General features: G+C 50.5%; 1 protein-coding gene across 5 annotated transcripts in view; it reads right to left on the bottom strand.

Annotated features, from left to right (window-relative positions):
• ABCA3 (ATP binding cassette subfamily A member 3) overlaps window positions 1-22,640 on the bottom strand; it is a 60,577-nt gene extending 37,937 nt beyond the window's left edge. Inside the window, exons 1-8 of one of the 5 annotated variants that reach the window (XM_064362334.1) lie at window positions 22,595-22,640; window positions 11,066-11,271; window positions 9,566-9,868; window positions 7,476-7,555; window positions 7,068-7,332; window positions 5,176-5,303; window positions 4,261-4,426; window positions 1,396-1,655 (exon numbers count right to left, since the gene is read on the bottom strand). In XM_064362334.1, the coding sequence (XP_064218404.1) occupies window positions 1,396-1,655; window positions 4,261-4,426; window positions 5,176-5,303; window positions 7,068-7,332; window positions 7,476-7,529 (873 nt within the window). In that variant the 5' untranslated portion in view covers window positions 7,530-7,555; window positions 9,566-9,868; window positions 11,066-11,271; window positions 22,595-22,640. Of the gene's footprint in view, window positions 1-1,395; window positions 1,656-4,260; window positions 4,427-5,175; window positions 5,304-7,067; window positions 7,333-7,475; window positions 7,556-9,565; window positions 11,011-11,065; window positions 11,401-22,594 lie in introns of those variants that run through there. The other 4 variants (XM_064362336.1, XM_012441763.3, XM_064362335.1 and 1 more) reach the window with 4 other exon arrangements.
• Window positions 22,641-24,010: the final 1,370 nt, after the last annotated feature.

The following is a 24,010-nucleotide window of genomic DNA, read 5'->3' as shown; positions in this document are numbered from 1 at the left end:
CAGCTCATGCTCCCGTCTTTCCGTGGTACTTGAGATCATCCCTGCAAGCTGTGTGGTGCAGCTCGGGTCCTGTGTCAGGCGCCGGGAGCCCAGCCCCTCTGGGGGTGGGCAGAAAGACCCTGCCAGTTCCTAACCACACCAACACCAGCCTCCTTGGCTGTGAGATGTGACCCCAGATCAGACCGTAGCTGTGGACGCCACAGTCATTCATTCCCTCATCCTCCCCTACTCTGAAAGGTGGGGCCCAGAATCTCTGAGGTGAAGGATGAGGCGCAGTGATGGGGCGGCTCTGACCACAACTTCCTTCTCACCTGCCCAGTCAAGGAGTCAGGAGCGGTGAGGAGGAAACCCAGCTCCTCCACTGACCACAGTGCTTGAGGAGTCCTGGGGCAGCTGCACTGACCAGTATGGCAGTCAGCAGCCAGGTGTGGCCATTTCAACTGAAGCTAATTAAAAATAAAGTTAAAAATTCAGCTCCTCATTTATTTTTCTTTCTTTCTTTTTGATGAAGTCTTGCTCTGTTCCCCAAGTCTGGAGTGCAGTGATGCAATCTTAGCTCACTGCAACCTCCGCCTCCGGGTTCAAGTGATTCTTGTGCCTCAGCCTCTCGAGTAGCTGGGATTACAGGTGTGCACTACCATGAGAGCTGATTTTTGTATTTTTTAGAGACGGGGTTTCACCATGTTGGCCAGGCTGGTCTTCAACTCCTGACCTCAAGTGATCTGCCCCCCTTGACCTCCCAAAGTGCTGGGATTCCAGGTACATGCCAGTGCCCAGGGCCAGCCCTTTCTTATGCGGGAAGAGGAGCACGACAGTCTCTCACAGTCCCACTGTTAGGTTCAGTAACCATTTCACGTTTTGCCCTGTTTGATCTGTGGATCTGTACAAGTCTATATGCACACAGTGTTTTTTCCCCAGAACCATTTTATAGCCCACTGCTGACTCTTTCAATGCTGCACAGTTTTATGAAAGTTACTTAAGGCACCAAGCCAATCAATGACTGGGCAGCCTCAAAAAGAGTTCCTGGACAGTTCCATGCCTGTACTCCCAGCACTATGAGAGGCTGAGATGGGAGAATTTATTGAGCCAAGGGTTCGAGACCAGCCTTAGCAATACAGAAAGACCTCTATCTCTGCAACAACAAAAAATTAGCTGGGTGTGGTGGTGCACACCTGTAGTCCCAGCTACTTGAGGGGTTGAGGTGGGAGGATCACTTAAGCAAAGGGAGGTTGAGGCTGCAGTGAGAAGTGTTTGTACCCCTGCACTCCAGCCTGGGTGGCAGAGTGAGACCCCGTCTCTAAGAAAAAAATAATACTAAAACGCCAAGGTGTTGGACATGGCCTCCACAGGACAGCACGGTTTCTAGAGTGTCGGGAAGCCGATGCAAGCAGTCACCTTCAGCCTCCTCTCCTTCTCCTGCACGACAGCGCGGGCAATGGTGAGCGCGGTGTAGGTGAAGCTGAGCAGCAGCAGCAGGGGCAGCTGGTACTGGATGGCCACAAGGAAGGGGTCCGCAATAAACGGCGGGTACGGGAACCTCTTGATGGTGACTGTCAGCCTCTGGAACAGCTGGCGCGTGGCAGCATCAGCATGGTACTGCATGATGGCCCGGTCCACGGCGTGCTGCACGGCCAGGAAGCCTTCCCGGATGTACCCTGGGTACGGGAGCAGAGGACGGCCCGGCCACCTCGAGGAGCTGCTCTCAAGGGCAGAGGGCCATGTGCATGGGGTCCACAGGGGAAGGGATGCTTGGGGCAACAGAGCAACTTCAGCTCAGGACCCCCGTGGCTGCTCAGTGGGCCCACGGGAGAAGGGCGGAAACGCAACACACACGGACAGCAAATGGGAAGAGTGATGTGATTGTCACTTCCACTTTGTAACTAACGCAACATGCAAAAATCACACACATGCCACTTCTGTTTTTTTGGGGACAGAGTCTTGCCGTCTCACTGAGGCTGGACTGCAGTGGCGTGATCTCAGCTCACTGCAACCTCTGCCGATACTCCTGCCTTAACCTCCTAAGTAGCTGGGATTACAGATGCGTGCCACCACTCCTGGTTATTTTTTGTTTTGCTTTGTTTTTTAGTAAAAACAAGGTGTCACCATCTTGGCCAGGCTGCTCTGAAACTCCTAACCTTAGGTGATCCACCTCCCAAAGTGCTGGGATGACAGGCAAGAGCCACTGTGCTCAGCCTTGAGGACTAAATTCTCATCAGGCGTGTTAGTGAGTCTAAGGCATGGACATCTGGGGGTGAAGCTGGGGCTAGCACTGACCTGTCCCTGCTCATGCCAGCCTCACACCATTTCTATCTCTTGGGACTTTCCTAGGAGCTGGTTTTTCCAGTCAACTTTTCTTCCCCATAAGGTTCTCTGTGCTGCTGAGGACTAACTGACTTTTCTTAATAACAAAAATTTTTTTTTCCCCTAAAAAAAGGTATTTGCTCTGTGTCATTTGCCACAAAGGTTTTCCCCAGTCTCCTAGGCACTTAAAAAAAAAATCACCATTAGGCCTTTGCGTGTTTGGCAAATTTTCAGTTTGTACATGCTGAAATCTGTCAGTCTTTTCCTTTGAGATTGGTTTTCTATTGCTTCCAAGTTTAGGAAATTGTTCCCCCAAAACAGGAGGAAGCTGAGGAGGCTGGCCCCCAGTCTCAGCAGTCAGCGTCCCCTGCTGCAGGCTGTAGGCAGCCTGTGTGATGGCTAGATACGGCTTCTTCTGAGCCCCAGGCTGGGTGACATGTCCAGGGCCTCACTCTGGGGCCTCTCACACCCCACACCAGGCCTTTTTCATCTTAGGTTCTTTTCTTTTTTTTGTTCCTTTTTGAGATGGAGTTTCACCCTTCTTGTCCAGACTGCAGAGCAATGGCATAATCTTGGCCCATTGCAACCTCCACCTCCCGGGCTCAAGTGATTCTCCTGCCTCAGCCTCCCTAGTAGCTGGGATTACAGGTGCCCGCCACCACACCTGGCTAGGTTTTTGTATTTTTTAGTAGGGACAGGGTTTCACCATGTTGGCCAGGCTGGTCTCAAACTCCTGACCTCAGGTGATCCACGCGCCTTGGCCTCCCAAAGTGCTGGGATTACAGGAGTGAGCCACTGCGCCCGGCTTCAGTTCTTTTTCTGGATGTACTATCTTGCCCTAGAGTGTTAGCCTGGTGGCAGCCCTGGCACTGGTAAGGGACATCACTAAGTGTTGGCTACACACATGCTGCCTCCTACCTGCCTGGTGATTGTGTTTCAGAGTCATGGCTCATGAAGGGACGGGACATTGCTGTGACTTCCCATAGCAAACTTCTGTGAGTTCTGTCTCCTTCCAGACCCGTGAAATACGGCATTCTCCAGAACACCCTGGACTTCCACCCAGAACCTGCAGTCGGGGTCTTGGACAGCTAAACCTAGTCCTGGATCTGAGTCACCTCTTGGCTGTCCCTAGCTCAATTCCAACAAAGGCCTGTGCTTCAAAAAAGGCACACATTCCAACCACCTGCTCAAGTCCAGACTAAGAAAAACCAGCAGGGCATCAGAGAAACAAAGACCCAGCTTCCATGAATGCCATACTGATTCTGTCAAACCATGGATCAGGTGCACAAGGGCCACAGAGCTAAAAAAGCCAGTAAGTCTGTACACAGAGAAGGCCAGGAAGAGAAGAGAAAAGGTAAACCAAGCCCCAAGACTGAAACTGAAGCTTTTAAAAGCTGAAATACAAATGTTTCATACAAGAGCACTTCTTCTGGGATATAGGGAGAGAGCCTTTGCTATCTTCAAGGATTATTTTAGTCTTTCAGAAACCAGTTATGCTGGATGTTTTACTTCTTCTATAAACAAGAGTAAATGTTCCTGAAAACTATTTCTTCAAGAAATACTTTGGGCTGGGCACGGTGGCTCACGCCTGTAATCCCAGCAGTTTGGGAGGCCAAGGCGGTGGATCACAAAGTCAGGAGTTCAAGACCAGCCTGGCCAAGATGGTGAAACTCCGTCTCCACTAAAAATACAAAAATTAGCCAGGCACAGTGGCGGGTGCCTGTAATCCCAGCTACTCAGAAGGCTGAGACAGGAGAATCACTTGAACCCGAGAGGCAAAAGTTGCAGTGAGCCGAGATCATGCCACTGTACTCTAGCCTGGGCGACAAAGCAAGAATCCATCTCAAAAAAAAAAAGAAAAGAAAAAAAGGAATACTTTTGCAAGGTGGGGCTGCCCCATGTAACTGTCACTACTCAGTAGCCCAGGCTGCTAACACGAACCCTAAGCGAGCTTCTCACCAGGTTCTCCACCATCAGGGGATGTAGGTTCCCTTGGTCCTGGGTTTGGGAAAAGAGGAAAAAGGGAAGTAGTGTGCCAGCCTTCCGTCTCTTTCAGGAAAAAGGAGCCTGTTTGTGTCCACAAGTAATTTCTCCGTGTGTAACTGAACCGCAGGTGATATTTCACCTGTGGAAACAAAGAGAAATCCAGCTGTTGTGAGAGATCCAGACAGAGGGGCAAACAACAGGGTGGAGTAGGAGAGTGCCTGGGGGACTGTCACCACCTAGGCTGTCATAGACGAGAACTTACCACTCCCCCGCCTCTGAGAATGTCCAAGGGGCCCTGGAATGTCACACTGAGTGGTCCCTGTCCCAGCAGGAGCAGGGAGTCCCAAAGGGGCACCTTTTGGGGGGTGTTTCCTGGCCATTCCTCTCTTAATCCAACGTGAAGTGCCAGCAAGTGTTCGGGATCCCTGGAGGGCCGCCAACTGCAAGGCTAGATGGACTTGATGGCTTCCTCGTCTTAATGCCATCAGGCAAGCAAAAATCTCACTTTCTTTCTTTCCTTTTTCTGCCAGATCGTATTTAAGTCCCAAATGTCTGCTACTTTCCTTATCTATCTTATTGGACTCTGTCCACAGACGCCTGGAGACCAGTGATGTCTTTCATAAAACGAGGGAAAAGAAAGGAGGCTGGGGTGACTGCAGGCAGGTGCATTTTCTACCCCGTTCTGCCCCATGTGTTAAAATGTCACCAGGGTCTCCTTGGTGGGGACTGTGATAGTGCTATTGGACCCAAAGGAGAGACTGCTATTTACTCGAAAGCAGGTGGAGGCTTAAGGGAAAGGACTTGCTTTTACAGGTTGAACTAGTGACACGGGAGGGAGCGGAGGCTCGGGGACCGAGCCACGACTGCTCGGTCGGACGCAAGTCTCACCGCCAGTGGCAGGGGCTCCTTGCTGTGGTTGAAGGGGTGCTCAAACACCACGGCGGCCAGCACGCTGGATGAGCGGTTGTCATACCTAATGTAGTCCTCAAAGTCCTTCTCGGAGGGAAAGCCGTGCACTGCAGAGAAAGAGCATGGGAGCTGCGATTGCCCAATCCGCCCTCCTGCTTGAGAAATCTGGGTGGTTCAGGTCACCGGCAGATGAAAGACGGCAAACGCTCTAGGGCTTTGTAAACCCTTCCTAAGACTCAAGGCAGCTTTCACCTTTGGCAGAGAGACAGGCTGCCATTAAGGAGGGCAGAACGGCAGGGTCAGAACCCCAGGCAGTGGGTTCTCCCGCCTGGCTTCAGAACAGAACTGGAGGCTCCAGGCAGGGCTGGCAGCAAGGCCGAGGGGTGCAAACCCACAATCTACCCTGCACTGGGCTCCGCAGCCCAGAGTGGCGTCTCTCTCAAAAGCAGAATGGTATGTTTTTAGAAATGCAGTGGACACTAACTCAGAGTGTCTCAAAGTCTTTCTCTATCATCCGGACACTCTTTTACAATTCAGAAAGTGTTTAACTGTGGTCATTCTGTGAGGGACCAAGGCACTTCCTCTGAGTGTCTGCCATAAGGAATTAAAGCTGGGAGGTAAATGTCCAAACGAGGAGGGGAAATGGACGACAGGTTTCATCCCAGCAGCAAGGGTTTAGGAACGGTGAGCACACACGCAGCGGGAGTTCCCCTCCTCAGGCCTTCTCATCACTGTTTTCAGAGCTGCCCACCCAAAATCCCAGAAAAGATTCTTGGCATCACACACTCAAACTGTTCCTTGCCCTTGTCACAAAAGGGCTCCTTGGCTGAAGTCCACCCAGGCATCCCTGTAAAGTCCTGTCCACCCTGCTGACTATCAGATGCAGTTCCAGGGCCTGGTACTGCTAAGGTTGCCACACCTGCTGCTCCACAGGGCCCTCACAGCTCTGGACAGGTGGGCGGCCAGCCCCAGTCCCATTGTACAATGAGGCATGGCCACAGAGAAGTCCAGGGATTCCCCAGGTGGCTCAGCCACCGAGAGGAGACTTGATGGCTTCCTCGTCTTAATGCCATCAAGCAAGCAAAAACCTCACTTTCTTTTTTCCGTTTTTCTGTGAGATTGTGTTTAAGTCCCAAATATCTGCTACTTTCCTTATCTATCTTACCAGACTCTGTTCACAGAGGCCTGGAGACCAGTGATGTCTTTCACAAAATGAGGTAACAAAAAGAAGCCTGAGGCCACTGCAGGACCACAGGCAGGTACATTTTCTTCTCTCTCTTTTTTTTGAGATTGGAGTCTCACTGTGTCACCCAGGCTGGAGTGCGGTGGCACAATCTCGGCTCACCACAACCCCTGCTTCCTGGGTTCAAGTGATTCTTCTGCCTCAGCCTCCCCAGTAGGTGGGATTACAGGCGCATCACCATGCCCAGCTAATTTTGTTTTCAGTAGAGATGGGGTTTCACTATGTTGGCCAGGCTGGTCTCGAATTCCTGACCTTGTGATCCACCCGCCTCAGCCTCCCAAGGTGCTGAGATTACAGGCGTGAGCCACCATGCCCAGCCTGGCAGGTGCATTTTCTAACCTGTTCTGCCCCACGGGTTAAAATGTCACCAGGGTCCCTTTGGTGGGGATTGCAATGGTGCTATCGGACCCAAAGGAAAGACGGCTATTTACTCACAAGCAGGCACAGGTTTAAGGGAAAGCAGTGGCTTTTACAGGTTGAACTAGTGACGCAGGAGGAAGGAGAGGCCAAGTCTGGACAGGGTGAGTTTCTCACCCAGCTGCTTTACACACCCTGGGCTTCACCCCTGCCTGCCCAGCCCCATGGAGACACCATCAGGTCTGGCATTGACAACCCCGGCGCGTCTCACCTCGCATGTTGATCCCAAGTGCCCTGCGCACAGTCTCAGTGACAGTCTTGGCAGTGTCACTGTGGGAAGGGATGTAGGCAAGCTCCCAGGTGTCTCCTGGCGGAGGGAAGGTGAAGAACAGAGGCAGCTCCTGGATGGACTGGCCCGGGTAGATGGTGGCATTGGGCACATTTTCCGACTGTATCTTCAAGCGAAGCCAGATCAGGATCCCAGAAAACAGCAGTGGCAGGAAGAGTTCCAGGACCGTCACCAGGACTTTCCGCTTCTGGAAGAGATACAACAGGGTACGCTGATGGGCTGCAAGGCAGAAGCAGAGGCATTCAGACAGCCCTTCCCTCAAGAAGCAGGGGCATTCAGGAGCCCCTGGGCTGGGCATGAAGCTGACCTCCCTCCGGGGTCTGGACGCACCTGCAGGGTGTAGTTCTTCCAGAGGAGGAGTGCCAGCTGCCTGAGCACAGCCATCGTCTTGCTGGAAGGGATGTCCAGTGCTAGTTACAGACCAAAGACAGAGAGTGTGGGTGCGCAATAGAAACATAAATAGTGGGGATTTGGGGAAAAGCCACAGACCCTTTTTCCTCCATGTCTCTCACCTTCTTTTGTGCCACTTTAACTCCAAACACCCCTGGAGGGAAGTCTACAAGGCCTGTGCCATGCCCACCCTCAGTCCTCTACCCTGCACATCCAAAGAGCACAGTCTTTCTGGTCAGGCACAGTGACTCACGCCTATAATCCCAACACTTTGGGAGGCTGAGGCAGGTGGATCACTTGAGGTCAGGAGTTCAAGATCATTCTGGCCAACAAGGTGAAACCCCATCTCTACTAAAAATACAAAAATTAGCTGGACGTGATGGCACATGCCTGTAATCTCAGCTACGCGGGAGGCTGAGGCAGGAGAATTACTTGAACCCGGGAGGCGGAGGTTGCACTGAGCTGAGATTTCGCCACTGCACTCCAGCCTGGGAGATAGAGTAAGACCATCTCAAACAAAAACACCCGCAAAACCAAAGAGCATAGTATTTTTGGAGCCTGAGTTGTTCCTTGCTGAATGTAAGATCAATGACATGCTTTTCATGTGCACTGTGACTTCTGTGGTGTTTTTGTTTTGTTTTTTTGTTTCTTTTGAGAAAGGGTCCTGCTCTGTCACCCAGGCTGTAGTGCTGTGGTGTGATCATGGCTGACTGCAGCCTCAAACACCCGGGCTCGTGATCCTCCTGCTTCAGTCTCCTGAGTAGCTGGAACCACAGGTGCATGCCACCACACCTGGCTGATGTTTTTATTTTAATATTTAGTAGAGACCAGGTCTCACTCTATTGCCCAGGCTGGTCTCGAACTGCTGGCCTCAAGCAATCCTCCAGATTGATCCTTGTAGTTGTATTTACCATTTGATAAGTGCTATTAGGATGTTCTCTGTGGTTAATAAGAATTAGCTATTTATTAGCAAAATATTCAGGCTTACAGAATTCCACTTACTGACTGACCGGCTTTGTTCTCAACCAACACAGAACCATAAAAGAAAACTCAGTGTAGTGTCCTGGGTGATTTCTAAGGCTTGGAGAGAGCTGTGGTGGGAGGGGGAAAGGAGGGGCTTGGAATTGGGGCCCCTGCTGGCCTTGCTGCCCAGGAACAGGCTGGAGTAGGCAGACATGCTGATGGGACCATCAGTTACACTCTCTCCTCGGTTTTAAAGACCAGTTTTTCCTGTTGTTATTACAGGTACTGGTGTCAGAGCCTCTGCAGCAAAAGACTAGCCATTTTCTTTTCTTTTCTTTTTTTTTTTTTTTTTGAGATAGAGTTTCATTCTGTCGCCCAGGCTGGAGTGCAGTGGCGCGATCTCAGCTCACTGCAACCTCCACCTCCTGGGTTCAAGTGATTCTCCTGCCTCAGCCTCCCCAGTAACTGGGATTACAGGCACATGCCACCACACCCGACTAATTTTTGTATTTTTAGTAGAGACAGAGTTTCACCATGTTGGCCAGGCTGGTCTTGAGCTCCTGACCTCAAGTGATCTGCCTGACAGCCTCCCAAAGTGCTGGGATTATAGGCATGAGCCACCATGCCCGGCTGCCATTTTCATCTTTACCACTTGTCCAAGGAAAATTCATCCAAAAAATAATCTATCCTATATTACACAGAAACATAGTATTTAAATCTGACACATATAATGGGGAAAAAATCTGTCAAAAGATGATCAAATACAAGCGATAGCAGAAATGTGAGCTTAGATCTCCAAAGGTATTGCTCAATTTAGGTAACATCTGCCTCACTAAATTTCAAACATAAGAAACAGAGGTTGGGTGTGCTGACTCAGACTTGTCATCCCAGCATTTTGGGAGGCCAAGGCAGGAGGATCCCTTAAGCCTAGGAGTTTGAGACCAACCTGGAAAACATAGCAAGACCCTATCTCTATAAAAAAATTAAAAAAAAAAAAAAAAGGAACAGAGACACTGAACCCCGAGTTAAGCTCATCTCACGAACTTAAGAGTTCATGAGATGCTAACCTGCTAGAGAAGTAGGTGGTCTGAATTAGTTCAGGTAGACGCTGCAACACCCAGGAAACAGAAGAAACGTGCTCTACAAGCTGAGGGCACAGAGGCCGAGGTGTGCAGACGTGGCTGCCCTGTCCTGGAGAGGCAGGGAAGGTGATGGAGGAGGGGCAGTCCTGGAGAGCCCCTGGTGCTGGGCCACTCACTAGAACTGCAGGCGGAGAGGAGCCCTTCCTGCTCAGCGTCCTTCACATGCAGAAAGCCTCCATGACTCACAGTGGAAGATTTCAAGTCAGTTGCTCAGCTCCACGCTCATGGCTGATCCAAAGCCAACAGCATCCATCAGTCAGGTTAAGATGGCATGGGATAGAAAGGTGAACAGTTACCGAGTTATTTCTAGATCACCATGAGCTAACGCTCTACAACAATGACCCCAGGAGATTCCAGCACGTGGGGAAAGGTTTTTCTTTTTCTTTCTTTTTTTTTTTTAAATGATCCATTTCACTTTTGGTTTGGTTTCAGTCCATTGAAAATCATTTCTATTAAAGCTCTTTTTAAATTAAAACTCTTGCTTTTTATTTTTTTAAGGATGTGGCTGTTGATATCTAATAATATTCAAAATTTATGCTTTAAAGGGTAGTCAGTAAATATTTACACAAAACACAACTGCAGATAATTAAGAATTAATTTAATGGCTGGGCACAGTGGCTCACGCCTGTAATTCCAGCACTTTGGGAGGCTTAGGCAGGTGGATCACGAGGTCAGGAGATCGAGACCATCCTGGCCAACGTGGTGAAACCCCGTCTCTACTAAAATACAAAAAAATTAGCCAGACGTGGTGGCTCACGCCTATAGTCCCAGCTATTCAGGAGGCTGAGGCAGGGGAATCACTTGAACCCGGGCGTTGGAGGATGCCGTGAGCAGAGATCATATCACTGCACTACAGCCTGGGTGACAGAGCAAGACTCTGTCAAAGAAAAAAAAAAAAAAAGAATTTAAAATATAACTTGTAATGAATCACATTGTTAGAAAGTGAAGAAATTAAAGCTAAAATAGTATAAAGTGCTATTAAGTGGCAACTTAATAAATTATCCCAATTCTTTTAAACTTAACAAGGTAGAAAAACTGTCTCAAAGTCAGTTGCAGACAATTTATAAAACACCCGTGACATAATGATACACATTAAGGCCCGTGGTTTATAAAAGGTTTAGGCAAAAAAAAGGAGGCCAGTGCTTCCATTCTGGGCCGTCATCCTGAGGAAGTGCACTCCAGGTGGGCGTCAGGTTGGCCAAGATGAACTTTCTGCCTCTATCAAGAAAGGAATATAAAATGGTCACAGTTCAAAGAGGTCTTCTGGTTAGAGGAACAGACGACTTCCTTTTCTGGAATTCTGGCCAAGAAAGGACACATCCCCATGCTTTATCTTGACCTCTCCAGTCCCAGGGCTGGGAGAGGTCAGAAAGACAGACCACCCACCGTCCCACACAGGCTGCAGGGCAGCAGCAGGGAACTGACCTGGGTCCCAGGAGAGGCTCGGCACAGCAGATCTCCTGCAGGGCTACCGGGAAACTGGCAGGGAGAAGGCAGCTCCACACAGAGGGCTCCGGGGTGGGGCCTGAGAGCCTCTGGAGTAGGGTAGGGCAACCCTGAGGTATGGAAACACGGTGGCCTCGCAGGACATCAGGAGAGGCCCAGGGCTCACGGGCATGACTCTCTGGCACCTTTGGGCAGATGGAAGGTATTTCAGTAAAATTTGGAAAACAATCATAGAACATCTCTTACCAAGTCAGAAAATAAAAGAGCAAAATAGATTTTGAGTATGTTACTTAAAACTGAGCAGATTTGATAACAAAGAGATATGGATTTAGAACATAGACACCTGGCCAGGTACAATGGCTCACGCTTGAATAATTCTAGCACTTTGGGAGGTTGAGGCGGGCGGATCTCCTGAGGTTAGGAGTTTAAGACCAACCTGGCCAACATGGCAAAATCCCGTCTCTACTAAAAATACAAAAATTAGCCAGGTGTGGTGGTGGGTGCCTGTAATCCCAGCTACTCAGGGGGCTAAGGCAGGAGGATCACTTGGACCCAGGAGATGGAGGTTGCAATGAGCCGAGATGGCGCCACAGCACTCCAGTCTGGGTGACAGAGTGAGACTCTGCCTCAAAAAAACAAAACAAAACAACAATAACAAAAAACTAGACACCTTGGAAGGCTCTTTGTTTTCTTGGTACATTAGAATATAAGAAGCTCTACTTTTTTCTTTTTTCTTTTTTTTTTGAGATGGAGTCTTACTCTTATTGCTCAGGCTGGAGTGCAGTGGCACCATCTCGGCTCAGTGCAATCTCCGCCTCCTAGGTTCAAGTGATTCTCCTGCCTCAGTCTCCTGACTAGCTGGGATTATAAGTACCTGCCACCACATCCAGCTAATTTTTGTATTTTTAGTAGAAATGGGGTTTCACCATGTTTGCCAGGCTGGTCTTGAACTCCTGACCTCAAGTGATCCACTCGCCTTGGCCTCCCAAAGTGCAGGGATTAGAGGCGTGAGTCACTGCGCCCGGCCAGAAGCTCTGCTATTCTACTTGTAAGCACTCTGCATCTACAGCCTCCTCATCCTGTCCTGGCTTCTGGCAGCATGACCCTTCTGCAGATGAAGAAATGAGGAGGAAGTGCTTGGCCCAAAATCACATAGCAAGAAGCTGCAAAGTGAGGATTTGAAACTCAGCCTGTTTTAACTTCCAAGTCTGTCTTCTAACTGCTACGCTACCACATCCTGCGGGTCCTAAAAACACAGAACAACTTCCAACTTCATTCAAGCTTTGCATATCACTCCTAGAACATCGGAAATTAAAAGGTAAAGACCTTTAAGCCCCACCGCCTTAATAGAGGTTTTCTTTTTTCTTTTTTTTTTTTGAGACAGAGTCTCACTCTGTTGCCCAGGCTGGAGTACAATAGTGCGATCTACGCTCACTACAACCTCCACCTCCTGGGTTCAAGCGATCCTCCTGCCTCAGCCTCCCAAGTAGTTACATGCGCACACCACTACACTGGCTAATTTTGTATTTTTAGTAGAGATGGGGTTTCACTACGTTGACCAGGCTGGTCTTGAACTCCTGACTTCAACTGAGGTCACCTGACCTCAAAGTGGCTCACACCTATAATCTCAGTTCCTCCCACAAAGTGCTAGGATTACAGGTGTGAGCCACTGCACCCTGTTGAGGTTTACTTTATCTCTGTGCCCCCCAGCACCCAGCTTGTTGCTTGGTATGTGCAAAGCTTTACCTAAAGTCTCACTGAACACTATGCTTGCATATGTTCTGTTTGAGCAAAAGGAATTTAAAGAAAGAAATCCCAGAATTACAAAATCTGGAAAGTTTTTTGGTTACGAAAGCAAATGTACACAAGAGAAGGAAGTTAAAGTTCCTTCTGCACTTGACGCCGAGGCGGCAGAGTCCCAGAAGTGCTGATGACTGAGGCCCAGGACGGGCCCTGGCTGGGCCGCCATCAGCTACTCTAACTTAAACACTCAGGACTCCAGCCACTCCTAAAGCTGCCACTACTTCTGCCTAGCAAGAGGACAAGAGCAGAGCTTCAAGAACTTCCCTCTGAAGAGGCCTCACTTCACTACTCCTGGGAACACAGCCAGAAAGGGGAAGGCAAACTTTTCCTCCCCTATATAAAAGGTTTGCTTACTGTTAAAATATTAAACATCATACACATCATCAAGGATCTCAATGTTTGTTTTTTAGGTGAGCAACTGACTTGGTGCATAGTGAGTGCATACTGCAGGCTGCTCATTTCTGAGAACTCTCTTGACAGCACAAACTCTTCTACAAATGTTCTTTCCGGTAACTGTCATCAGCTCAAGAGCCATCAGCTGTGGCGGTTCAGGAGCACTATGGCTCTTCAGGCAGCCAATGCTCAGCAAATTGGAGAAATCCCAAACTCCTCCAGTTCTTCATTTGTGGTTTGAATTTGCCACCCAATTCCTATGTGCCCTTTTTTATCTGAGTCAGGGTCTTGCTTTGTCACCCAGGTTGGAATGCAGTGGTGTAAACAGGACTCACTGCAGCCTGGTCCTCCTGGGCTCAAGCGATCCTCCTGCCTCAATCCCATGAGTAGCTGGGATCACACGTGCATGTTATCACACCTGGCTACTTATTTTATTTTTCTGCAGAGATGGAGTCTTGCTATATTGCCCAGGCCGGTCTTGAACTCCCAGCCTGAAGCAATCTTCCCATCTTGGCCTCCCAAAGTGCTGAGACTATAGGTATGAGCCACTGGGCCTGGTACTTATGTGCTCTTTCAAAAGAAGTTTTTATATCTGCATATATGAGCAGAGGTCCATGGGAGTGGCAGGTCTTTTTTTTTTTTTGAGATGGAGTCTCACTCTGTCACCCAGGCTGGAGTGTAATGGTGCTATCTCGGCTTACTGCAACCTCCACCTCTTGGGTTCAAGCAGTTGTCCTGCCTCAGCCTCCTGAGTAGCTGGAATTACAGGTGCCTACCACCATGCCTGGCTAATTTTTGTACTTTTAGTAGAGATGGGGTTTCACCATGTTGGTCAGGCTGGTCTTGAACTCCTGACCTTGTGATCCGCCTTCCTCAGCCTCCCAGAGTGCTGGGATTACAGGCGTGAGCCACTGCGCCCGGCTGGGGTGGCAGGTCTTGAGAACCATGAACAGAAGGGACAGGCCTGGGTGAGGGGCACAAGACCCATTATGCCATGTGTTCCTGAAGTCTATCCACATAGGCGTGGAGAAATGCACTTGTGGGAAGAAGGGGGCCTTGATGAAGCCACAGATGGACTGCCCCAAGCTGTGCAGAGAGAGCCACCAACCACTGCTCTGCTTGCTTCACCCTTGTGAAGCACAGCGCCACCCTTGTGGGTGGTGCCGGTCACATTTGGTGCTTTTTCTTCAGGGGTAGGATCCAACATCCCAGTATCAACATCAGGAGTCCGCAACAGCCAGCCAGTATCAAAGGTCTGCTGTACGCGCACTGAGGCACGGAGGACAGAGAATTAATGCAGGCTGGTAGAATCCGTGGCCTTTTAGGGTATACAAGACAAAAAACCATGTATGCATTCAACAAACATTTGCCAAGTTTTTGCCCTCTGATGCGCACTTGTACGAGGTACTAATGATTTGGAAATGAAAATGATAATTTTTTTTCTTTCAGACGGATTTTCACTCTGTTACCCAGGCTGAAGTGCTGTGGTGTAATCTTGGCTCACTGCAACCTCCGCCTCCCGGGTTCAAGCAATTCTCCTGCCTCAGCATCCTGAGTATCTGTGACTATAGGCGTGCACCACCAACCCTGGCTAATTTCTTGTATTTTAAGTAGAAACGGGGTTTCACCATGCTGGCCAGGCTGGTCTCGAACTCCTGACCTTGTGATCCACCTGCCTTGGCCTCCCAAACTGCTGAGATTACAGGCGTGAGCCACAGTGCCCAGCCAATGATAATGTTCTTAATCCAATGAGTTCACAGTCCTCGAACACTTATATGTACTGTAACTGCTATGACGGATGCTAAATAAAGTATGGCAAGATTCAGGAGAAGACAGGAATTGTGTGTGTGAGACAGCAAGCAAGCAAGACGGGGAGATGGCCTGGGAGGGTGATGGGAGGAGGTGATATGGGAGGCTGGTCTTGAATTACTCATTAGTTGGGACAGGAAGGACATTACAGGCTCCTGGAGACAGACTGTGTATGGGGAGCAGTGAGTCATCCTGAGTGGCAGTGCAGAGCATGAGTCAGAAAAGGCAGCAGACCCCAGGCCAACATCACCAAGGTGCTGGATGCTGCACCAAGAAGGGAGCTCGGGGTGTGTGCCAATGGGCAGTGAGGCTGGGTGAGGGTGACTGGTTTTGTTTAGTCGTTTATCCAGGACATGATCTTCTTTTTGGGGGGTGTACAGTAAATATCTGAAAACGTCTAATTCAGTACATCCTGTGGATGAAATGCCCAAACACCAGTAAATGGTTTTTTTTTTTTTTTTTTTTTTTGAGATGAAGTCTCACTCCATCCCTGACTTTTGGAGATCAGAGGTGTGATCTTGGCTCAATGCAACCTCCGCCTCCCAGGTTCAAGTAATTCTCCTGCTTCAGCTCCTGAGTAGCTGGGATTAGAGGCACCCACAACCACACCCAGCTAACTTTTTGTATTTTTAGTAGAGATAGGGTCTCGCCATGTTGGCCAGGCTCGTCTTAAACTCCTAACTTCAAGTGATCCACCTGCCTTGGCCTCCCAAAGGATCACAGGCATGAGCCACCATGCCCAACCTAAATATTATTTTTTCTTTTTCTTTTCTTTTTTCTTTTTGAGATGGAGTTTCATTCTTGTTGCCCAGGCTAGAGTGCAATGGCGTAATCTCGGCTCACTGCAACCTCTGCCTCCCAAGTTCTAGAGATTCTCCTGCCACAGCCTCCCAAGTAGCTGGGATTATAGGCACCTGCCACCGCGGGCCTGGCTAATTTTTGTAGTTTTAGAAGATACACGGTTTTACCATGTTGGACAGGCTGGTCTCGAACTCCTGACCTCAAGTGATCTGCCTGCTTTGACCTTCCAAAGTGCTGGGATTACAGGCGTAAGTGACCACAACCGGCCCTAAGTATTATTAATATAAAAAAATAGCAGGCACATTTATAGAGTATGGTCCTGGCCAGGCACGGTGGCTCACGCCTGTAATCCCAGCACTTTGGGAAGCTGAGGTGGGTGGATCACAAGGTCAAGAGAGAGACACCATCCTGGCCAACATGGTGAAACCCTGTCTCTACTAAAAATACAAAAATTAGCCAGCCATGGTGGTGTGCCTGTAGTCCCAGCTACTCGGGAGGCTGAGGCAGGACAATCATTTGAACCTGGGAGGTAGAGGCTGCAGTGAGCTGAGATCATGCCACTGCACTCCAGCCTGGTGAGAGCAAGACTCCATCCAAATAAATAAATAAATAAATAAAAATATGTATATATGTGTATGAGAGAGAGAGAAAGAGAGAGAGAGAGAGAGAGAGAGAGAGAGAGAGAATGGTCCTCACCCCTTCCCAGTGGTCTCCAAGTAGGGTGGGCTAGAAAACCTGCAGCAGTGAAGAAGTGATGAGAAATTCTACTTCTAAGTATTTTTCTTTAAAAACGTGAAAAAAATGGCTTCACTGATTTTTTTTTTCCTATAGGGATGTGGTCTCAGTCACTCTGTCATCCAGGCTGGAATGCAGTGGTGTGATCATCCTGCCTCAGCCTCCTAAGTAGCTGGGACTACAGGCATGCACCACTGCTCCTGGCATTTTTTATAGAGACGGGTCTCACTATATATCGCCCAGGCTGTTCTCAAACTCCTGGGCTCAAATGATCCTCCTGCCTCAGCCTCCTAAGTAGCTGGGTCTACAGGCATGCACTACCGCACCTGGCTTTTTTTGTAGAGACAGGTCTCACTATGTTGCCCAGGCTGGTCTCAAACTCCTGGGCTCAAATGATCCTCCTACCTCTGCCTTCCAAAGTGCTAGGACTACTGGCATGAGTCACTGCACCCTGCCAGCTTCACTGATATTTAATAGACAGACTCTGGTGTTCACGCTGGCTTGGATGTCAGCAGTCGTGACATCCTGACTTAGGAGGTGGTGCCCTGTGATGTGAGGGGCGCAAGTGGGCCCTCACCACAAGTCTACTTTAAGCACCTTAAGCGTGTTGGGGTTTATGAGTTTCAGGGCATTCCTGTTGTGGTCAGTTCAAACAAACAAACAAACAAAAACAAACCCAAGACCCTTAAATAGCCAAAGCTTTACAATACTTTGCAGTGATTTGGGAAATGATCATAAATATCTTTTGTGTGGGCCAGGTGCAGTGGCTCACACCTGTAATCCCAGCACTTTGGGAGGCTGAGGCGGGCGGATCACCTGAGACCAGGAATTCAAGACCAGCCTAACATGGTGAAACCCTGTCTCTACTAAAAATACAAAAAATAGCCAGGTGTAGTGGCAGGCGCCTATAATCCCAGCTACGTGGGAGGTTGAGGTGGAGGTTGTAGTGAGCCGAGATAGCGACACTGCACTCCAGCCTGGGCAACAGAGCGAGACTTTGCCTCATAAAAAAAATCTTTTGTGTGATTTGGAGGTTTACAGGTCATTCCATGACTCAGTACTTCAAAGAGTCAGAGAATTTAAGGAGAAGGTACAGATATTCTTTTGTGAAAAGTTCCAAATCTGGAGACCTTTTTTGTTTTTAGTGACAAATGACTGCAGCAGTGTGTCATCTAGCCTTTTTCTTTTAAATAGACACAATGCAATCTGTTCCTTCAAAGAAAAGGTGACAGTACACTAGAGTTACAGCTTTTCAAAACTAATCTGTACCAAGAATAGAGCATTTATGAAAACAGATGTTTGAATTTGTTTCCACAATTACATGACTGCATTGCCAATGATGCTACAAGCGTACCATCTACATGAACACTAAACCGGCACACCAAAACATCTTCAACACCAGAATCGCCGCCTGCCCTGACAGCCCCTGAACACATCCCAGCCCAAATTCATCAAGGGCCCTCAGACGATATGTGAATAAAACTAAAAAACAAATACCCTACCTGGTAACCACAGGGTTTGTGCCTTTCTCTGTATTGTGTTTATATGTAAATGCCATTAATAACCAGGGACTGAAATAAACGGAACTTTTTTTTTTTTTTGGACACAGAGTTTTGCTCTTGTTGCCCAGGCTGGAGCGCAATGGTACAATTTTGGCTCACTGCAACCTCTGCCTCCTGGGTTCAAGTGATTCTCCTGCCTCAGCCTCCCAAGTAGCTGGAATTACAGGCACCCACCACCACGCTCAGCTCCTTTTTCATTTTTTATTTTTAGTAGAGATGGAGTTTTACCATACTAGCCAGGCTGATCTCGAACTCCTGACCTCAAGTGATCCACCTGCCTCAGCCTCCCAAAGAGCTAGGATTACAGGTGTGAGGCACCTCGCCTGACCAATAAACAGAATTTAGCATCAATCTTAAATGCTCGGACTTAGGATTCAACAAGAGTTTATAAATGGGATGTGGACACATGTCTTTCATCTTTAAAAAGCATGTTTACACAATAGTTTTTGTAGCACTCATACACTGGAAAAATTTAATCATGTTTACTTCACCTCTCATCCTTTTTTCCCCCTCTCTCTTTTAGAGACAAGGTCTTGCTCTGTTTCCCAGGCTGGAGTGCAGCGGTATGATCACAGCTCACTATACTCTTGAACTCCCAAGCTCAAAGGATCCTCCCTCCTCAGCCTCCAAAGTAGCTGGGACTTCAGGTGTGCGCCACCATAACTGCCTAATTTTTTTGGATTTTTAGTAGAGATAGGGTCTCACTATGTTTTCCAGACTGGTCTCAAACTCTTGGTCTTAAGGAATCCTCCCATCTCAGCCTCCCAAATGCTGGGATTGCACGTGTCAGCCACCATGCTTGGCCTTTGTCCCTTTAAAACATCTATATTTGTGTATATTTCCATGTCCATAATATATCAGGACAGAAATTATAATTTATAATACATAATACATATGCACGTTCACATTCATTCTTTCACACATGAAAAATGTCTGAGGGTTTTTTTTTTTTTTTTTTTTGAGGCAGGGTCTCACTCTGTTTCCTAGGCTGGAGTACAGTGGTGTAATCATGGCTCACTATAGCCTCATAGCCTCCATCTCCTGGCTCAAGTGATCCTCCCACCTCAGTCTCCCAAATAGCTGGGACTATGGGTGTGCACCACCATGCCTGGCTAATGTTTTAATTTTTTGTAGAGATGGGATCTTGCCATGTTGCCCAGGCTAGTCTTGAACTTGTGGCCTCAAGCGATTCTCCCGCCTTGGCCCCCCCAAAGTGTTGAGATTACAGATGTGAATCACTGCACTGGCCAAGCCAACCTATAAACTCAGTGGCCCTCGTGGGGATGATGTAGGAACAACTGCACAAGCCACAGCCATTGGCTGAGAGCTGGGAATGCTGGGTTTGAGGCTGTGGTGCTGGCATCACAGACCCTGGGGGAGACCTAGCTTGCCAGCACTCATGCTCAGCACCACAGGCTCTGCCTGGAGTTGGAGGCGGCTGCCTCCCTGGGATCACAGGCTCTGCGTTTACACTGAAGCTCTGGCAGAGGCTCGTAGGGTGTATTTTTAAGCCAGAGATGTGGTTCCAAAGGGAGCTATCAGGAGAGACTTCCACAAAATCTGTGCTGCTGCCTGCTTTCCTAACCCTTGCTGTGGCTTCAGCCCCATTCTCTGACCAGCTAGCTGTTCTGCCTCCCTAGGTGCAGGAAACGAGGTAATGAGGCAATGAAAAGTCCCCAGAGAGGGGTAACCATGGATGTTGTATAACAGGCAAGGTAGCAAGGACCTCATTACACGGCTCCCCCAAAGGCACCTGTCTGCCTGTCGACTCCAAACCTCTCCAACACCACAAACACTACGAGTCATTCAGGGGAATGGGGTCTGCAAAACTCTCCCAGGACAGGGTCTGACATGCCTCACTCTTCCCCACAAGATGTAGGCCTGCAGTGTTTTGTCTGCCTAGATTATCACCCGACATACCTTTCTCTACCTGCCGAAACTTCCCCATCACTTCCCAGCCCACTTCTAGTGCCATGCCCTCTGTGAAGCCTGTTTCAGGGACTCTTTGCTTGGTCTATCTGCACAGTGGAATTTTCTGGGGCACTTTAAGACAGAAACTGATGCCTGAGGCCCATCCCTGGAGATTCTGGTCTGTTCTGGGTCCCGGCTGGCTTCCGTGATTCTAACAGGAAGCCTGGGTGAACACCTTCTGCTCTTGTTGAAGCCACCCCTCCTCCACCTCTGGTCACCTGTTGCATCTTTTCTGGACGTGTCCATATGGTACTCATTTTGTTATATCACAGTTGCTTGTGAAAAAAGCAACTCTTTAGCTCTACCCCTAATATCCCTCAAGAGCAGGGACCATGTCCAAGTCATCTTTTTTTTTGAGATGGAGTCTTGCTCTGTCGCCCAGGTTAGAGGGCAGTGGTGCCATCTCAGCTCACAGTAACCTCCTCCTCCCGGGTTCAAGTGATTCTCCTGCCTCAGCCTCCTGAGTAGCTGGGATTACAGGCGTGTGCCACCATGCCCGGCTAATTTTTTTGTATTTTTAATAGAGACAGTTTCACCATGTTGGTCAGACTGGTCTTAAACTCCCAACCTCAAGTGTTCCACCTGCCTTGGCCTCCCAAAGTGCTGGGATTACAGGTGTGAGCCACCGTGCCCGTCCTGGCTAATTTTTTATTTTTTTGATAGAGACGGGGTTTTGTCATGTTGGCCAGGCTGGTCTCCAACTCCTGACCTCAAATGATCCGCCAGCCTCCGCCTTCCAAAGTGCTGGGATTACAGGTGTGAGCCACCGTGCCCGTCCTGGCTAATTTTTTATTTTTTTGATAGAGACGGGGTTTTGTCATGTTGGCCAGGCTGGTCTCCAACTCCTGACCTCAAATGATCCGCCAGCCTCCGCCTTCCAAAGTGCTTACAGGAGTGAGCCACCGTGCCTGGCCTCCAATTCATCTTTCAACTGTGCACAGGGCCTTCCCCATCAGGGCCGTTTCCAGAGTTCCAGAATGCTTTCCCTCAACAGACCTCACAGCCTCCGGAAGCAGGGCTGGGGAATAAATGGCAAACCAGGAATCTTACCTAGGCCTTCCCAGTTGAGACTAAGTCAAAATGGGTTCCAATGAGACTGCCTAGCTCATGCAGATCAAAGGCTAACATCTTTTTAGAAACAACTTGCACTACCCTCTCCTGTTCCAAAAGGCTGTCTGGTCAGAATGGTGGTAGGTCACCTTAGGAAGGAAAAGACGTTGTCCTGTTTGTCAGAAAGAGTTAGCAAAGGTTCAATTTAAAATAAAGATTCTCTAAGAAGTTAAAAATAAAAGTGCGGGGAGATTCCCATGACATCCGTTTTTATCTATTTTCCCTTTCTCTTACATTTCCCATGAGACGAACTTTCTAAAACAGCCTTAGTCTTTTCAAGTTTACCAAAGGCAGCACCTAGACTACCTGAATACAAATGACAGGGGTGCCCGGAAGAAGAGCGCACCTCTCCCAAGTGCACCCTGCCTGGGCTCCATGCTGTCTCGGGGTCTCAGCTGCTCACTCACCGGGGCTTTCCGCAGTGCCAGGAACACAAACCCCAACAAGATCCAATCCATGCCTTCCCTGAGTGCACAGTCCGGAAAGCAACCAGGCGAACAAGCGGCAATTACCTCCTAAGGAGATGGCTTCCTCCGCGCGACAGACAGACACCACAGACACCAAGCGCCTGCCCCACGCTCTTGACAGCGAGGCTGTCCCGGTCCTACTGGAGCGCGGAGCCGGCTTGGGACAGAGCTAAGACACATGGGACACGATGCACACACGCGTCCTGACGGTGGGCGCCGAGAACGCGGCTCCGGCTGCCGCCTCAGGCCCCTCCGCCGGCACCAGCGGCTCCCCTTTCCCGCCCCCACACAGGGGAGAGCGCAGCAAACACCCGCCGCGGACAGTGGGCCCTGGATTCGGATTCGGTGACTCCTGGCAACAAGGAGGTAGGAGCAGGCGAAACCCCCCCCGGGGGGCTTTGCCACCGCGCGCCAGGCGTCCCCGCGGCCGAGAAGCGGCGCCATCTCCGCAGGTGCGCGGTGTCCGCCTGCGGCCCTCAGGCCCGGGGCTGTCCGGCGCCACACATCCACCTCCTGGGCGCGCAGAGGGCGCGGCCCGTGCCGAGTCCGGGCAGCGCTGAGCTTCCAAGCGGCGCCGGCTCAGGCACTGCCCGCAGTGCGGGACACGCCCAGGACTCCAGTGGGAGCCGGCGCTGCGGGAGCGGCACCTGCCGGGAACGCCGCGAGCCGAGGCCCCGTAGGGAGGGGCGGGCGCGGCCGGCAGGATTGCGGGGCCGCGGGAGGGGTCCGCAGGCCAGGCGGGAGCTGGGAGCGGCCCGAGGCCGGAGCCGGCCGGCTGTGGTGGGAAGAGCGGACCCATGTGGGGACCGCAAGCCCCGGGAACGAGCGCGCGAGCGGCGGGTCCCGGCGGCACTCACCGAGCCTGGGCGCCGGGGGCCGGTGCGCGGCCGTCTCGCGGGGTCCCCTCCCTTGGCTACCCGGGCTCCGCTCCAGCCTCGCAGGGGCGGCGGCACTGACAGCTGCGTGGCCGCCGTGGAGGGGAGGGGGCGCCTGCGACCCACGACTGGCAGACGCACCCGCCGCTACGGCTCCCGCGGGGGGGGGGGGGTGCGGCGGCTCGCGCGTGCGCAGTCGGTCGCCCCTGCAGGTGCTCGGTCCACCCCCGGCCGCCTCGCCGCTCCGGCCAGCCCAACCCCGCGCCTGCGCAGTGCCTTGTGCATGCCGTCCGTGCCCGGCAGAGGGCGCGCTGCCTTGCGCGTGCGTAGTCGGCCACCTTGCGGGTACGCGGCTCGCACCTCGCCACTTGGCAGCCCACGCCTGCGCACTGCCCTGCACCAGCGCCTATGTCCGGCAGGGGGCGCGCTGTGGCGGTAGCCGAGCGGGCGGGGGCGGCGGCTTCTCACAGGAATGACTCTGCGCACGTGCGTTTCCGAACAGTGAAAAGTCCTCACCGGGAAATTCGACTTTGGCGGTTTTTCCATTTCCCCTTACTCACTGTCTTACCTTGGGCTCTCGTCACTCGTGGCACCGAGGGAAGCGCTTCTTCGTCTCTGGCCAGGCGCTGGGCGTGACAGAAGGCGAAGCAGTAGCGAGGAACCTTCTGGAACTCAGCCGTCGGGACCGGCGTCGAGTTTACAGGAGAAGGCAGGATGTCCCAGGATGAGCTGAGTCGCCCTCAGTTAAGGAGCGAGGGAGGCCTCGCGGGTCCTCAGCCGGGTAGGAGTCTCCTCAGGCTGGAGGGGATCGGACCTTGTCAGGGTCACCTGGAGGGAGGGTCGGAGTCACCTGAGGCGAGGGTTCTGGGGAGGGTCGGGGTCACCTGGGGGGAGGGTCCTGGGAGGGTGGGGGTCACCTAAGGGGAGGGTCCCGGAAGGGTCGGGGTCACCGGGGGGAGGGTGTGGGTCACCTGAGGGGAGGGTCCCAGGAAGAGTGAGGTCACCTGGGGGTCGGGTCCCAGGAGGGTGGGGGTCACCTGGAGGAGGCTCGTGCTAAATCATTTGTTCAGTGGAGTCACAGAGGCCTAGCTTCAGATGTTGACCCACCAATTAATGTAGATGTGTCATTTTACCTTTCTGAATTCAGTTTTGTATCCCTAAAATTGAAATTATAATAATAGTAATAATATTAGTAAACTCAAAGGTTTTTTGTTGATGTATTCTTTTCTTTTGCGGGTCAAATGAGAAAATGCACGTTTAAGTGCTTATTACAATACCTGACACAGAAATGCCAAGTAAATGGTAGTGTAATGTGAGTATGGCTAGAGATTTATATAGCCCAGTCTCTGTAATGAGCATACAGGAAAGAAAAGAAAACCCCAGACAATTGAATGCAGT

The sequence above is a fragment of the Aotus nancymaae genome, unplaced genomic scaffold (genome assembly GCF_030222135.1).
Source record: "Aotus nancymaae isolate 86718 unplaced genomic scaffold, 86718_ANA_hifiasm-v0.15.2.pri h1tg000049l, whole genome shotgun sequence".
In the NCBI taxonomy this organism is placed as follows: domain Eukaryota; kingdom Metazoa; phylum Chordata; class Mammalia; order Primates; family Aotidae; genus Aotus; species Aotus nancymaae.
This window is presented reverse-complemented; position numbering and strand designations above follow the sequence as displayed.